Genomic DNA, 14,279 nt, shown 5'->3' on the forward strand with positions numbered 1-14,279 from the left:
TGTAGCCTCCTGAAACGGCCACCCACACAGCTCCCCCATCAGATTCCACAGATTGTACTATGCTCATTCTACAAGCTTGATGTTGGTTCCATGATGTAATCATGAACTGTTTTTTGCTGCTCTTAAAGCTGCTCATGCATGTGTAGGCTTGAGTTCCACAAGGAGGGTACCTCTGCTTTGAGTTTGTGATGTGCTATGTTGTTAAGACTGCTGCAGGTGACAGAGGGCATTACAAGCTGTGTAGGAGCACAAAGTGGGCACACATTTTTTTTAGATGCTGACAATATTTCCTGCTTTTTGTTACACTGCTCTAAGAAATGGATAAATATCAAGTGGAGTACATGGGCAAAGCAGGGAATGTGAATTAGGTGGCCCTGACATAATGCTGTCACAAGGTTAGTTCCATTATCTCCTGCCACTAGCTCAACCTCCAGGTCCCTCGAAGAAAGCAAACGCTCAATAATCCCATTTAATTTTACATGAATATTAGCTTTATTGGCTGTCTGCTCAGAACCCAGCCTACATACAGTACGGTAGAATGCCTCCTATAAGTGCAGCTGCTGCTGACTACTAAGCAATCTGAGGATGACTACTGCCATGTCATGCAGTCCCCTCTTCCATGTCCCCTAATCTATTGTTTGGTGCACCCTATTACTGTGTAAACTATGAAGAGCCTTGGCCACTACTTCAACAACCTCATTACAGGTGTGGGACAGCCGCGGTGGAAAAATATGCCCTTCTGGGTATTTTCCAGTGAGACTCCGCATATTTTAGAAGGTCCCTAAAGCCTTTGCCCTTGATGAAGCTTAAGGGCAACATACTGTATCAACTGCAAGCTTTTTAGCCAATTTGCTAAGAAAAAAAGGCCTTACTGTGTGAGTGATGGTATGTCTGCCCTCAAAAGCTTTGCAGACAGTCAGCTGTTGTGTTGGACCAGACATCACTGGTCTACTATGTATTTGTCTAACCATGGCACAGTGTCTCTTGTGCCCTCATGCCTATGCTGCCTACTGCTAGTAGCAGCGTGTGCTGGTGTAGCACCCACAGCCGCCTCCTCACTATTGTTACTACTAAGTACATCTTCATAATGACGAGGACCTTCACCACCACTAAAACCCTCTGAATCACCTGATTGACTACCAGGAATTGTGCCATCCCTCATCACAACCATGCCACTGCTTGTGTCCTTCTCACTTCTTTGCCATGTAGACCTATGATGATGGTTTATGTGCCCTATAAGTGCAGAGATGCACAAGTAGTCAGATGTGCTCCCACTTTTCCCTGTCTCACAGTGACACGGCACAAAAACAGGTGACTGCTGCCTCATCCAAACCCTGTATACTATAAAAACAATAAATCAAACTCTTGATCTTTGAGTACTTTAAGTATCAGGGCGAGTGGCTACCCTGACTTAAATGCCTAGACATTGCTGTTGTGGCCTAAGCAGCATTCCAGAAGCTATCCTGCTGTACCCCCTACTTTAGCTCTCTGCTGCATCAGCCACCAACATATTCATCATCATACTCCTCCATCAACAGTTTTATGCAGCTGTTCTTAGGCTAAGATTTTATTGCCTCTCCTCCTCCCCCCCGACCCCCCCAGTGCCATTATCAGGACCATGCACTTTTGATGATGATGATGATAGCATTGAGTTCTATTACCGAACAGTGTGTGCTTTGACGCGGACAATGAGTGTGTTGGTGGGTTTGTTTTTTTCATTTAAAAACGAGTATTGTATATAGGAAAGTAAATTTTGCTTCTTGGTGTACTGCCAAGAACAGTTGCGGTGGCCATGGCTGCCATCTGCTCACAGAGTGGTGCACTATTATTACAGTATGACCACCACTACCTTCTTCACTCCTCCTTCCACCAACACCACCACTAAGTTATTCTAGCACCAAGGATCACATCATTACCTCCTCTACTACTACTCCCACCATCATTGTCACTCCCTATCCTGCTTGTGCTGCGCGCGCACACGCGCACACACGCGCGCACACACACACACACACACACACACACACACACACTTCTCTGCCTCAATCTCTCACTCCACCTACTCCGTCTTCAAATAGAAAATCTACAGGCCCTTCTGCATCCATCCTCCCTGCATGGTTTGCTGTGGAGGAGGATGCTTCGGTCCGTGGCCCTTCCCTCGCAGGCTGTTCTGCGTGTGCCCGTGCACACCAACAGGTTAAGGCCTGGCCAGATTTAGAAAGACTGTTTGCGGACTTTGAAAAGTGTGCACATTTCTTTGCTATGAAAAACTGGCCAATTTTGCGCACTTTGGCAAAATGTTTGCACACTCTCTAGTAGGGCCGCATTGAGAAATCTCACCTAAATTATGTTATAATGCTACAGTGATCTGGCATGAGGTGAAAGACTTTTTAAAGGGGGTTCACAACAGCAGCCATTTAGTATATCCCGGAAAAAATATGGTATATCCATATTTCTCTGGAATGGCTTTTAAAGTGAAATATGTGACTAGGAAGAGAAATGTACAATAAGGACCATTTCAATTTGTCTTTTTGTAAATAGCATTATGAAAGCGTATTGTGAGATTTATACCAAAACACTGAATATTTGTGAGGGTCCTTTCAATGTTTTTTCTGGAAATAGTGTAAATACATTCTCGGTAAATAAAAAAGACACATTAATGGAGAGAGACGTTTAATATAAAGGTTTCTCCTGAACAAATTATGATGATTAGAAAGTGTTCATTTGTCATTAAACATACAAAAATGTAAACGAAAAAAACCCAGAAATTACAAAATGTACCATCACCAAAATATAAAAGTTAACTAAATTCTCCAAAAAATTCTTTAAAAAAAGTTTTACTTCCATAATCCTAAATTGAAAAACATGTTTTAAATGATGCAATGACAACAGTAAAAACAGAATAAAATCAAATTATACAAATAAGAACTGATTATAATTTTCTAAAACAGTACAATTAAAACATGAAGTTAAGGCATAATGAACTTAAGAGGATATTAAAAAGATATTTGGCATTTTGGACCCTATTAGGCGGTGAAAATAAAGGATTTCACCAGTATGGCTTTCTCCGCTTTTACACACACAACGGTTTTCTTTACTTATCTTAGCCGCGGACCTCAGTCATTCTGGACACGTGTCTCTGTAGCATTCTCACAGAATAAAATAATGCAACATGTGCGATCGATTTAAACGAACAAGGGGAAACATTCCTCCAATAAGTGATCAGATGCATTTATGCACTGACTGGACTGAGCTTCCCCTCAAGACCCCGATCCAGGACAGGTTTATAGGCCAATTAATTCCTGGCCTATTTATATGCAAATTAGGTTAATTCACCAGAGTGCAGATGCTTTGGCTATTCCTGAAATCCAGTCCAAAGGGGAGAACTAGGAGCCACGCAGGGCCGCTGAAGGGAGGGGGGAGGGGGGAGAGGGAGGTGAAGGACAGCCGGGACAAGTGTCCGGGACCTGGTGGATACAGGGGGTCCAGCCGGCTGGCGCTGGAAGTTGGGCCTGGTCAGAGGTCGGGCCCAACTTCTGCCTCTGGTTGCCGCCGGACCCCGGCTCTCCCCAGCTGCTACGGGCCTCCCTCTCTCTCCCACGCTGTGCGCATCTCTCTTGCGCTGGTGGTGGGAGTAGTGTTATATGTATTTTGGGGGGTATTGTGTGGGTAATTATTGTGGGGGGAATTGTATCGGGGGGGGGGATTGTGTGTGTGTGGCCAGGCGGGGAAGAGGGAATGAGTGAGACGTGGGGGATTGAGTGAGGGGGATTGAGTAAATGGGACAACGGACAGTGACAGCGGTGGGGGGGAGGGGGAGAGGGAGTGGGGGACAGGGGGGTAAGAGTGAGACAGAAAAGCTTAACATTAAGTCTGCGGGTATGTCTGATTTTGTGTTTACCATTATATCCTTATTGGGTCTGGTTAGAGCCAGCAACCAGATCACCCCAGAGATACGTAAAAGCCAACACAAATGGCGCTGCCTTATCCACGGCTTGGCTGTACAGCTGCTCTAATAAACCCCGGTAAAAAAGAAAATATGACACATTGGGGATCTGTTTACTAGAGCAGGGGTGCGCAAAGTTTATGAGCTGCGCCCCCCTGCCTGACAGCCCAAGCGCTCGCGCCCCCCTCTCCTAGGACCCGGCCTCAAATGACGCAGCGGGTCATGTACCGTCACATGACCCCCACCACGTCATTTGACGCAGCGTTGCCGAAGAGCCGGCTGAGGGCAGGTAAGAGAAGTTACAGAGGCCTCACCCGGCATTTAATTTGCAACCGCATGCGCCCCCACCCCCCCCAGAAAATCTTGCGCCCCCCAGTTTGCGCCCCCCTGTACTAGAGCACGACAGCCCTGATTGTTATTGGCCACTTAAGGTGATGCGCGTAAACCATTTATAAGGGTCGTCACACATTTCTTAATGAGACCCTAAGTTGTTGTTATTTTAATTTTTTTTAACTAAAAGGTAATTTTAATTTCCGTGGCATTCCTGAATGCTAAACCACCACTTATTTTAGTTCGCTCCGGATCTTCAGACCTGTAGTTTCAGCAAAGTATTCACCTTTTCTATCTTTCTGCTTACCCCCAGTAATTCTGATCTGCTGACCCATCTAAGTGGCCAAGTGGGAAGATAACTACATTTTAGGTAAACCATCAATATTTAGCATGCCACGGGCAGCCAACCCCCCAGCAAGTTAGCCCTCCTAATATCCCATTCTTTCTTTAACGTTGGCACAAAGAATTGTATTTACACCCTTTCTGGCACAAGCAACAAATACACCCATCGCTACAAATTACCCTGACAGGGAAACCACGTTTCCTCAACCAATAGGCACATTTTACCAGGCAGCCAGGAAAGGTGATGACACACAGTCCTACCAAGCTCAGAACCCAGTTTTGCAGTGGGTTTTGGTTTGGAGCTGGCCAAGACTGTGTGTGTCTAAATATAAACTGGAAACAACTTTGGGAGGCTTGTGACCCCTTTTTTTTAAGCTCCCCCACCCCTCTTCTATTTAATCAGCAGGTCCTTGTACACATGTGAATGTAGTATTTTATTAAGAGGTCTCTTCCCACAGCAGAGAGGTGGAGATAACCTTTCGTGTTGGGCAACAAGCAAGGGAAACATTACTATGTTTTTGCCACTATATTTATTAGGGCACATCTGTTTTTGAATCAGTTTTAAGTGCACTGTGGCTACACACACAGCACAACGTGCTTCTTATTTGTTACCCTTTGGACACCCTATACATGTCACACACCCCATCATGCTAGCTATAGTGTTGTATTTCCTCTTCTCTCTATGCAGTGGAAGAAATATACTATTGACCTGCTGAGGGGGTCACACCTTAACGAGGCTGCAGGCTTGAAATGTTTTGGCTAAAGGATTGCACTAAATGACCCATATTTAGGAGAAGAACAAACAGACAGAACAGATAGTAATGAACAATCATTTGTCAGATGTGATGTAACATTGGGGCTTCTTTGTCTATTGTAGAATATAACTGAATAATAAATTAAAAAAAACTATTACTGAAGGAACAGGGGAGGGATATCAGGTTGTCAAATCTCCTCAGCATTCAATAAAATAAAGACTCAAGCCCTATATAATCATTTTTCTTCTAAATTCCCGTTTCCACGAAAGAATGGACTGCGGATTTGATGGACATGCTGCTTATTAACCTATTACAATATGCATGGCATTCCTCTATGTAGTTAAGATATTTACACATTAACATATGATTAACGGAGTGTACAGCAACACCTACAAACGTCTCCCCGCGAGTGCCAGGGGGCTCTGTCATGGACAGCTCTGGCACTGGAGGGGTTAGACCATACACATGTAGGGAACACAAGGTGGAATTCATCAGTGTCCTTAGGTAGGATCAGTGCAGAGAGACTTCTTTCTGGCACGGACTGAACTGTGCAAGCTGTGCGGGATTTAGAAGAGGCGATTTTGGGATAGCGGCTGTTATCTCCCACAAAGACCTGGCCAAAACAAGTGGGGTTTATTTATTACAGAATAATAACCATTATGAATCGGTAACAGCTAGCCAAGGGAATAACAATGTATTATCCCTCTTCAGTAAATAAATCTGTATGTATTAGAGGGATAATGCAAAGGATCTTTCAATTTCCATTAAATTAGTAGCCCGTTTCTGGGTTGAGGGTTTTAAGTTGGTTAACTGTTCAACTCCTATACAGTATAGGGCAATCCACAGAGATATAACTGGCACACGTCTTACTGTTGCAAGACATAAATCAGCTGCCGGTGCTCACGGACTCGGGGAATGTCCCGCAAATCCGATAAATGCACATAAGGAAGATGATCCAGGCACTTGGACTTTGCAATAAGAAATTTATTACAGCTAAGAAACCAACGTTTCGGCTGCCACGCAGTCTCTATCCAGGTGAGGGCGCTCATTTCTTATTGCAAAGTCCGAGTACGTGGATCATCTTCCTTATCAACTCCTATATAGGGGCCACCCTTCTCTTACCTTGCCAAATCACACTTGCTTATCAATACTGCACTTTTGTGAGGAACCTGGTAATAATTGAGGTTCCAACGTTCCTGAAATCTGTTCATCGGACGTTAGTCTGCAAGAAGTGGGAAGGAGTCCTAGTCTCTTTGGGCATACACATTCTAACTAAAGATATTGATGAATTCTCCCCATATTTTTGTATTTTTGGGCAGGATCAACATACAGTAAGTCACCGACTGCATGCATCTTCCTTTGTATACGAGCAAAAAAAAATACACATGATTACACTTGTGATATACAGATCCAGCAACGTCTTAGAACTGGCTGAAAAATTAGGCCTATCTGAAAAACAGACTCATTGGTTTTCCGAAGGCACCTGGTTAGCACTGAAAACACAGACTGATTGGTTGGCTCCTGTCCGCACGCATTGCGCAGTAAATATGGCACTGGCCGATCCCACGAGCGGTTAGATGCCGGTGAGGGTGCTGCTGCTGACAAGTACCAGATGGATGGTTCCTGAGCGCTCTGTGGACTTCTTGTTACTCTTGTCTTGGAGCTGAAGGTTGTGCTGAGCCTGAAGGTTGCTGGGGTCACCAGCAAGGGTGACCTGACCCATGAACTCATCCTTTATCACATTGTGATTCCACACCTGCAATAAGTGTCACATGTAAGATGTAGCATAAATAACAGACTAGCTGGTGCTAAAAACTAGTGTATTGTAAAGAGAAGCACTACATATACAAAATACCATTACTTTTCATCTTTTTTCCCCCTTGCTGTCAACCTTGTGCTATTTTTGCATTATCTCCATGCCCACAAAAATTACCAGGTGCAACCCCGTCTTTCTTATTTTGGGACAACAAAAAAAACGCCAAAAAATAATTTGCATTGTGTTTTAACTTCATTAAATGTAACATTAGAAATGAGAGAAACAATATCTTTGGTTGAAAAAAATAAATAAAAAAATTCTAATTAGGTGGTATATTAGATAAAAAAATTCTAATTAGGTGGTATATTAGATTAATATTTACATTGATCCAGGTTTGATATGTGGTAACGTATTAAGGTTTTATAAAGACTGACATTAACGACATGTTTTTTTTTGGTTTTAAACCAAGGATCAAAGATAGTACCTTTGCTTTCATTTGGCTGGAAATATGAGTTGTGAATATTCCTGCTTTTCCATCTCGACTCGGAGTCAAGAACGTCGCCTGACTCTGCGTCAGTATTTTAAATAGAAGTGGGAATAGTTGTACAGGATCTGCCAGGAGTGGAGTTGCAAATATGATTTTGCCACCATTGAACGTTTTATCAGATCTTTTACTACCGAAGATGGTGTAAACCCCGACTGTGAGGTTAAAGACGATTGGCCAGATTTAACTAAATGGTGCTACAGCAAGAAACACCTTCCACGGCTGGATGAAACTTTATGGGACGCTATTTCACTTGTCTTTCTGAAAAAGCTCCTCACCCCTACCACATGCAGCACTTATCATCTGAGATCTGAGATCTGACTCCAAAAGACTGTTCATGGTCCCAAGGTTCAGCAAAGAACCCGACCGCTCCTCCTCTTACCATGCACCCCTCAACTGGAACAATCTACCGGAGACTCTCACAGCCACCAGTCTAAGTTCTTTCAAAACTAAAGCTGTCTCACATTTTAATCTGGTCTGTAACTGTTACATACGCCTATAACACATATATATATATCTAACTGTGCATGCAATGTCTTGTAAATAATGTATAACCCTGCTCATTTAATGTAACTATGTATTTGTAACCATGTATTTGTCATTATAACTCTGTGCCCAGGACATACTTGAAAACGAGAGGTAACTCTATGTATTACTTCCTGGTAAAACATTTTTATAAATAATAAATAAATAATGTAAGGTGTCTTAGTATTATTTAGGAAATATGGCACAATTTGCTCTTCCGGACGATCTACTAATAAAGTGAAGTTTGGATAGTAATGATTACAACTTACCAGCTACAACTGAACATAGCAAAGAAAGTGGTTGTGAGAAGGTATCAAGGTAAAAACAATAACGGCAGGTAATGGTTTTAAATGTGCAAATAACAAACAGTTATCAGCAGCGTGTACCTGGACAACGATGGACTCTCCAGGCTTCTTGCGATAGAACAGGCCTTTGACGTCGAACTTGGGATCCAGAGTGTCTTTGATCGCCGGTGACCGCACGTTCTTTCCTTCACAGCTTATGATCACATACGGGTCTGCTCCTGAGAAAGAGGTAGAAGGACGCGGTTACCACTAACCATGGGTGAATGACATAAAGCAGCGGTGGCCAACTCCAATCATAAAGAGCCACCAACAGGTCAGATATTAAGGATGTCCCCTGCTTCTGCACAGGTGGCCCCATCAGTGGCTTAGGAAGTGAATGGCTTAGAAAGCTTTTATTGGTTAACACCAAGAGGTGGTAATAGAGTTGTGCTTCCATTAGCAGGGTCGGAAGCTCCCAGAAAAGGCTAGACGGTTCTATCAGTCTCTGGAATAGTCCAGTGAGCTCATATAAGGGGTATGGCTGAGGCTGGTATAAAATCCTGAGCCCACTGATTTATCACTGGGTTCCCCGGGCTTAACCCTGAATGTTCCAGAGCCCTACCAAGATGTGTGCCTCCTGTTCTAGGTAACAGACCCGGCCAGGAGATGCATTCCTGTGTTAAAATCTCGGTATTAAAGCTTTAACACGTGTTTCCCTAGGAGCAGGGGGTCTCCGGAGCTGAACCGTGTTAATTTCAGCTCCGGGGACCCCCTGCTTCCCGAGATACTTATCTCTGTACGTGCAGCCGATAGAAGCCCCAGCTGGGTGGGGTAGCCTGAGGGCCAATAGAATGCTGTGACATCATCCCTTGCAGCTTCCTATTGGCCTACGTGTCACAGGAGCATTAAACTGCACACAGATATCAGATGCATTGTAAATTCTTCTGTATTTGGTACAATTTTCAAATGACCTGAAAATTGCAGGGAACCCTTTAGGGTGGCCCGGGGAACCCATGGGTTCCTAGAAAGCCCTGTTGAAAAACTCTGGTCTAATGGTTGAAGTGACTTCATGATCTAAAAAAATTCTCAACCTGTTACACAATTGATGAAATCCCTTTGGACCTTATTTTTGAGATGACTGGGAATCTTTTTAAAATAAATCTTTTAGTTGGGGGGTTGATGAAAAATGGAAAGCAGAACCATACGTTTGTAACTCAATAAGTAGGACTACTCCTGGAATGTAAATATAAAACAATGCAGTGGTCATCCATAGCCACCAGTCACACTTTCGCCACTGTATACACGTGCATTATAATTTGCAAAAGATCAACTTTCAAAAACACAAAGTTATTTTAAAAGCTCACGTACAACGTATGTCCGACCAACAAAACCGACCTGCCTTGCATACGATGCACACAAAAAAGCCTGAATCTATTAAAAAGCAAGATCAGAGAAAAGGTCAAAGGGACTCAGTATATTGTTATTTGTATATATAAAACTAAATATACTGTTCAACATTCGCCACAGAGATGACCTTGACTGGATTCCTTTCTTTGGAATCAATGTGTGGTGGGAACTCCCTTTTCCACAGCACTTGTGCATTGTGTCACTAGTAATCCCTGCTATATATGGCACCGAGAACAAGAAGCTTCTTCCTGCTACCTGAGAAACGTGAGCATCATTTCTAACATACAAAGTAGGAAATGTACCGTGTAAGACAATAAAAGAGAAATAGATCATCTTAGAAAAATAAACGTCTAAAGAAAGCAGCCACTAGTCCTGAAAGCCTGTATTTTCTCCTACACACGTTGTCACATTAATCCCTATGGGGAGTCAGGCCACCATCCTTTATGTTCCATCCATCCCTGCTCATCTCAGCTCAGTGTCTTAGTGACCGGAGGCCCAATCAAGTCCCAGAAAGGTCCAGTGACATATGTGGACGGCTCCATGTTATGGGGAAAGCTCAGATAACAAGCCCATAAAATATAGAGGCTGGTGATTTGACAGCCAGCAGAACACATGCACCCTCATATACATACACATTAACAGCCGCACACACCCAGTTACCCCAACACACGTGCACACACACACACCCAGTTACCCTAACAAGCACGCACACATACACCCTATCACGCCCCCCTTAAACACACACATGCACACACTTATTCAGGCAGCCTCTCTTACAAATGCTGTCAGTCAGGTCCCGCTGGTACCAAAAGGATTAATGTAGCAAAACCCATGCGGCTAAACCCAGTGCCAATGATTTGGTTACCTCCTTCGGCGTCCTGCTTCTTCAGCCCAGTGGCAGCGAGCACGTGTACCTGGGACACCAGCTGTGGGTAACCACACATTCCAGTCCAGCATGTTCGAGGGGGCTCGTCCAAGGTCAGCTCACTAGAAAACAGATCCACGATCTTAAAATCACGTCAACGTTTCAACCGTTTGAAGCAGATGCTGCCCTCCCTTTCAATCCACCTGCTGCCTTAATATGTTGTCAAATAAATATAGCAATTGAACCTGGGACCCATTTAATCAGAGGCAGAGCTACTTACCACTGTGCTACTAGTACAGGTGAGTTCCACATATGAATCTGGAGCCCCATGAACCTTGATGTGGTGGGCAATAGGGTAAAGTGGGGAGACGATGTGTGTACAATGGGTCACACAAGGGGACAGTAGTGTGCAAAGGAGATTGGGAGCAGTGAGATGCAGAGGGAGAAAGAGAGGGGATCAGTGTTGTGCACAGGGAGGAATGGGGGGGAGCAGTGAGATGCAGATGGGAGAACAGTGCATGGGCGAGAGGGGAGAGCAGTGAAAGTGGCCTTAGGTACAAAATCGGTTGGACAATTCTTCCTTGGTGGAGTCAAATGTTGGTATGTATGATTCGGAGCCCTACATTCAAATAGACTTTACAAGTGTCACGTATATTCTGTGGCCCTTTTAAAGCAGCATTGTATATCTGTGCTCATGCAGGCAGTGACAGTTTTAAAGAAGCATTTGCTCCTCCACACCCATAGCTGGGTGGGTTAGGTGCAACCCATATTGTTAACAGGAGAGCGATCACTGTTGCAGTCATTGTTTCAGACAGACCGATATCTGCCTTACCCCCTTTAGTGAAGACAGAGAAACGTGTTGTTGGACCGTCTGGTGCTAAGGGGGATATCGAATCGTTCAGAGCAGTAGTTGGTGCATGAGCGTTCTTTGGACCTCACAAGTCTCTTCTTCATATATCAGAATAATAATAACTATTTGATATAGCGCTTTTTTCCCGATGGGACTTGGAGCCCTTCACAATTACCGTATAGTGTACAGCACATAGGATTTAGGCAGACACAGTCCAGGTGAGCTTTTTGGTGCCTGAGGCACAGGGAGATCGCGACTTGCCGAAGGTCACAAGGAGCCGACACTGGGATTTAAACCAGGTTCCCCGGCTTCAAACTCAGTGTCATTATCAGCGTCAGTGTCTTTACTCACTGAGCCGGAATCATCTCTGCAGAAGAGATTTGAGTTTTTGTGATCGCTCATGTATTCTAAAGTACGCCCAGGTTTACCTAACTTAAAAAAAATAATCTGCATTTTACAAGGACCCCCCATGCAGGTCTAAAGATATTAGTTGCGAACCAAAAACAAACCAACTTGAATTCATGTAAACCAATGATATAATACAGAGGGCATCTGCATGTCTTCCACAGGTTCCCTAACCTACTTCCTCCACGTCATGCAGTGTTCGTTCTGCAGACCGGGATTCTGGGTAGTGACATGCAAATCAGCACCCTGTGTGGGCATGTCACTTAGCTTCCTAAAAATAATTCCTTTAGCAGTACTCCCATGAAGGAAAAGAGATACTTTGGTTAAAACTCACATTGCAGTGTTATTCAGTGTGAATATTTCATTGGCTATAGGCTCCCATACACAGACTTTTTTTTGGCATTGCCTGTACTGACTCCCTGGAGGTGAAGGTACTGTATGTGCTTTATTACATGGATTCCTCTAGCTTTTGAATACTGTAGTACAGCGGTCCCCAACCTTTTCGGCAACAGGGACCGGTTTCGTGGAAGACAATTTTTCCACTTACCGGGGTGGGGGGGGGGGGGGGGGGGGTTTGGGATGATTCAAGCGCATGACATTTATTGTGCACTTTATTTCTATTATTATTACATTGTAATATATAATGAAATTATTATACAACTCACCATCATGCAGAATCAGTGGGAGCCCTGAGCTTGTTTTCCTTCATTTTGGCTATGGTTAGCTTGTGGGCTTACCAAAACTGTGACTGAGACAAGTGCGCAGTGCGGGAAAGAGGCGCAGGCTAAAAGAAGTGTCGGACTCTGACTTCTCATGAGGAGCGCGCATCCTAGATCCCGCGCATGCGCAGTTTACGGTAGGGTTCGCGCTCCTATGGGAATCTAATGCTGCCGCTGATCTGACAGGAGGCGGAGCTCAGGTGGTAATGCGAGCGATGGGGAGCGGCTGTAAATACAGATGAAGCTTCGCTCGCTCGCCCACCGCTCACCTCCAACTGTGCGGCTCGGTTCCTAACAGGACACGGACCGGCCCGGGGGTTGGGGACCCCTGCTGTAGTACACAGGTTTTACAGCTAGGCATGACACAAGGACAGAGAGAATCAATGGACCAAGGACGTTCAAAGTGACATGTCTACTATGGTGCTCATTTGCATGTCACTACCCAGAATTCCTTTCTGCAGTTTAACCACTTAGAGACTTGACAACGGTATGCATGAAGCAGGTTTGGGGACTTGTAGAAGACATGCAAACCCATTTACGGGTATTCTATCTTTTATTCCTCTTTGGGACAGGATTGCTGCCTGTAAAACGATATGTACAGTACAGCCTATAAGATCAGAGATGTATGTGAAAAAACATTACTAACCCCTTTGCTGGCAGCACGGGGGTTAATCAAAACAGGAGAAAACTGAATGTTTTTTGCTGATGTAAGGGTGAAGATAACTCATGTTTTCCGCTACTTATTTACAGATGGCGTTCTTTTTCAATGCCAGACACTGCATTACATAATGCCTGCTGGGTTTTTTTTTTTTGGCTTGCGTCCCGTTTACAGTATTCCTGCATTTCCCCCACGCCTGCTCACGTGACAGAGAGATGGCCGATTTCCCACGAAATGTATCGTAACAAAAGAACAGCTAAAAAGAACTTGGACTTGTTTGCACTTTTTAAAACAACCGCTGATTCAGTGGAGTAGCTAGCGCTCTTGCGCACGTCCTGGGGCCCCAGCTCGGTGGGGTCCCCAAGGGATTCGGGACCCTCCCAACTCGAGAGCAGCGACGGAGCGGCATCCCACGTGAGCGCAGGGTCCTGGACGCAGCTCAGGAGAAGAAAGGAGACAGAGCTGACGCGCGCTCTCTCTTACAGCCGACTGGGTTACCGAGAGAAGAAGTGTAAGAGAGCGCGTCAGCGCCGGCTCCTTTCCTCCCCTGAACTGTATCCATGTCCCTGCAGTCACGTGGGATGTCGCTCTGTCACGGCTTACGAGTCGGGAGTGAGGGTCCACTTAATTTTGTGCCCAGGGGCCCCTAACGGTGTTAGTCACACCCCTGCGCTGATTAAAAGTAAAAAAAAAAAATTAAACCAACTATTACACGCAACAGTTTCCCAGCAGGGTTTACATGGTCAGGTTCACCCTGCAGTGCCAAAGTTCCTATTACGAGATAAAGGAGCAAGATACAGGCATACCCTGCTTTAAGGACACTCACTTTAAGTACACTCGCGAGTAAGGGCATATCGCCCAATAGGCAAACGGCAGCTCACGCATGCGCCTGTCAG

At 44.6% G+C, this 14,279-nt stretch overlaps 1 protein-coding gene across 1 annotated transcript in view; it reads right to left on the minus strand.

Annotated features, from left to right (window-relative positions):
• Positions 1-2,653: 2,653 nt before the first annotated feature.
• Positions 2,654-14,279, minus strand: part of CAPN5 (calpain 5) — a 143,349-nt gene continuing 131,723 nt past the window's right edge. Inside the window, exons 11-13 of the mRNA XM_075592662.1 lie at positions 10,752-10,873; positions 8,582-8,718; positions 2,654-7,126 (exon numbers count right to left, since the gene is read on the minus strand). Coding sequence (XP_075448777.1) covers positions 6,944-7,126; positions 8,582-8,718; positions 10,752-10,873 — 442 coding nt within the window. The 3' untranslated portion in view covers positions 2,654-6,943. The remainder of the gene's footprint in view (positions 7,127-8,581; positions 8,719-10,751; positions 10,874-14,279) is intronic.

The sequence above is a fragment of the Ascaphus truei genome, chromosome 3, assembly GCF_040206685.1.
Source record: "Ascaphus truei isolate aAscTru1 chromosome 3, aAscTru1.hap1, whole genome shotgun sequence".
Lineage (NCBI taxonomy): Eukaryota > Metazoa > Chordata > Amphibia > Anura > Ascaphidae > Ascaphus > Ascaphus truei.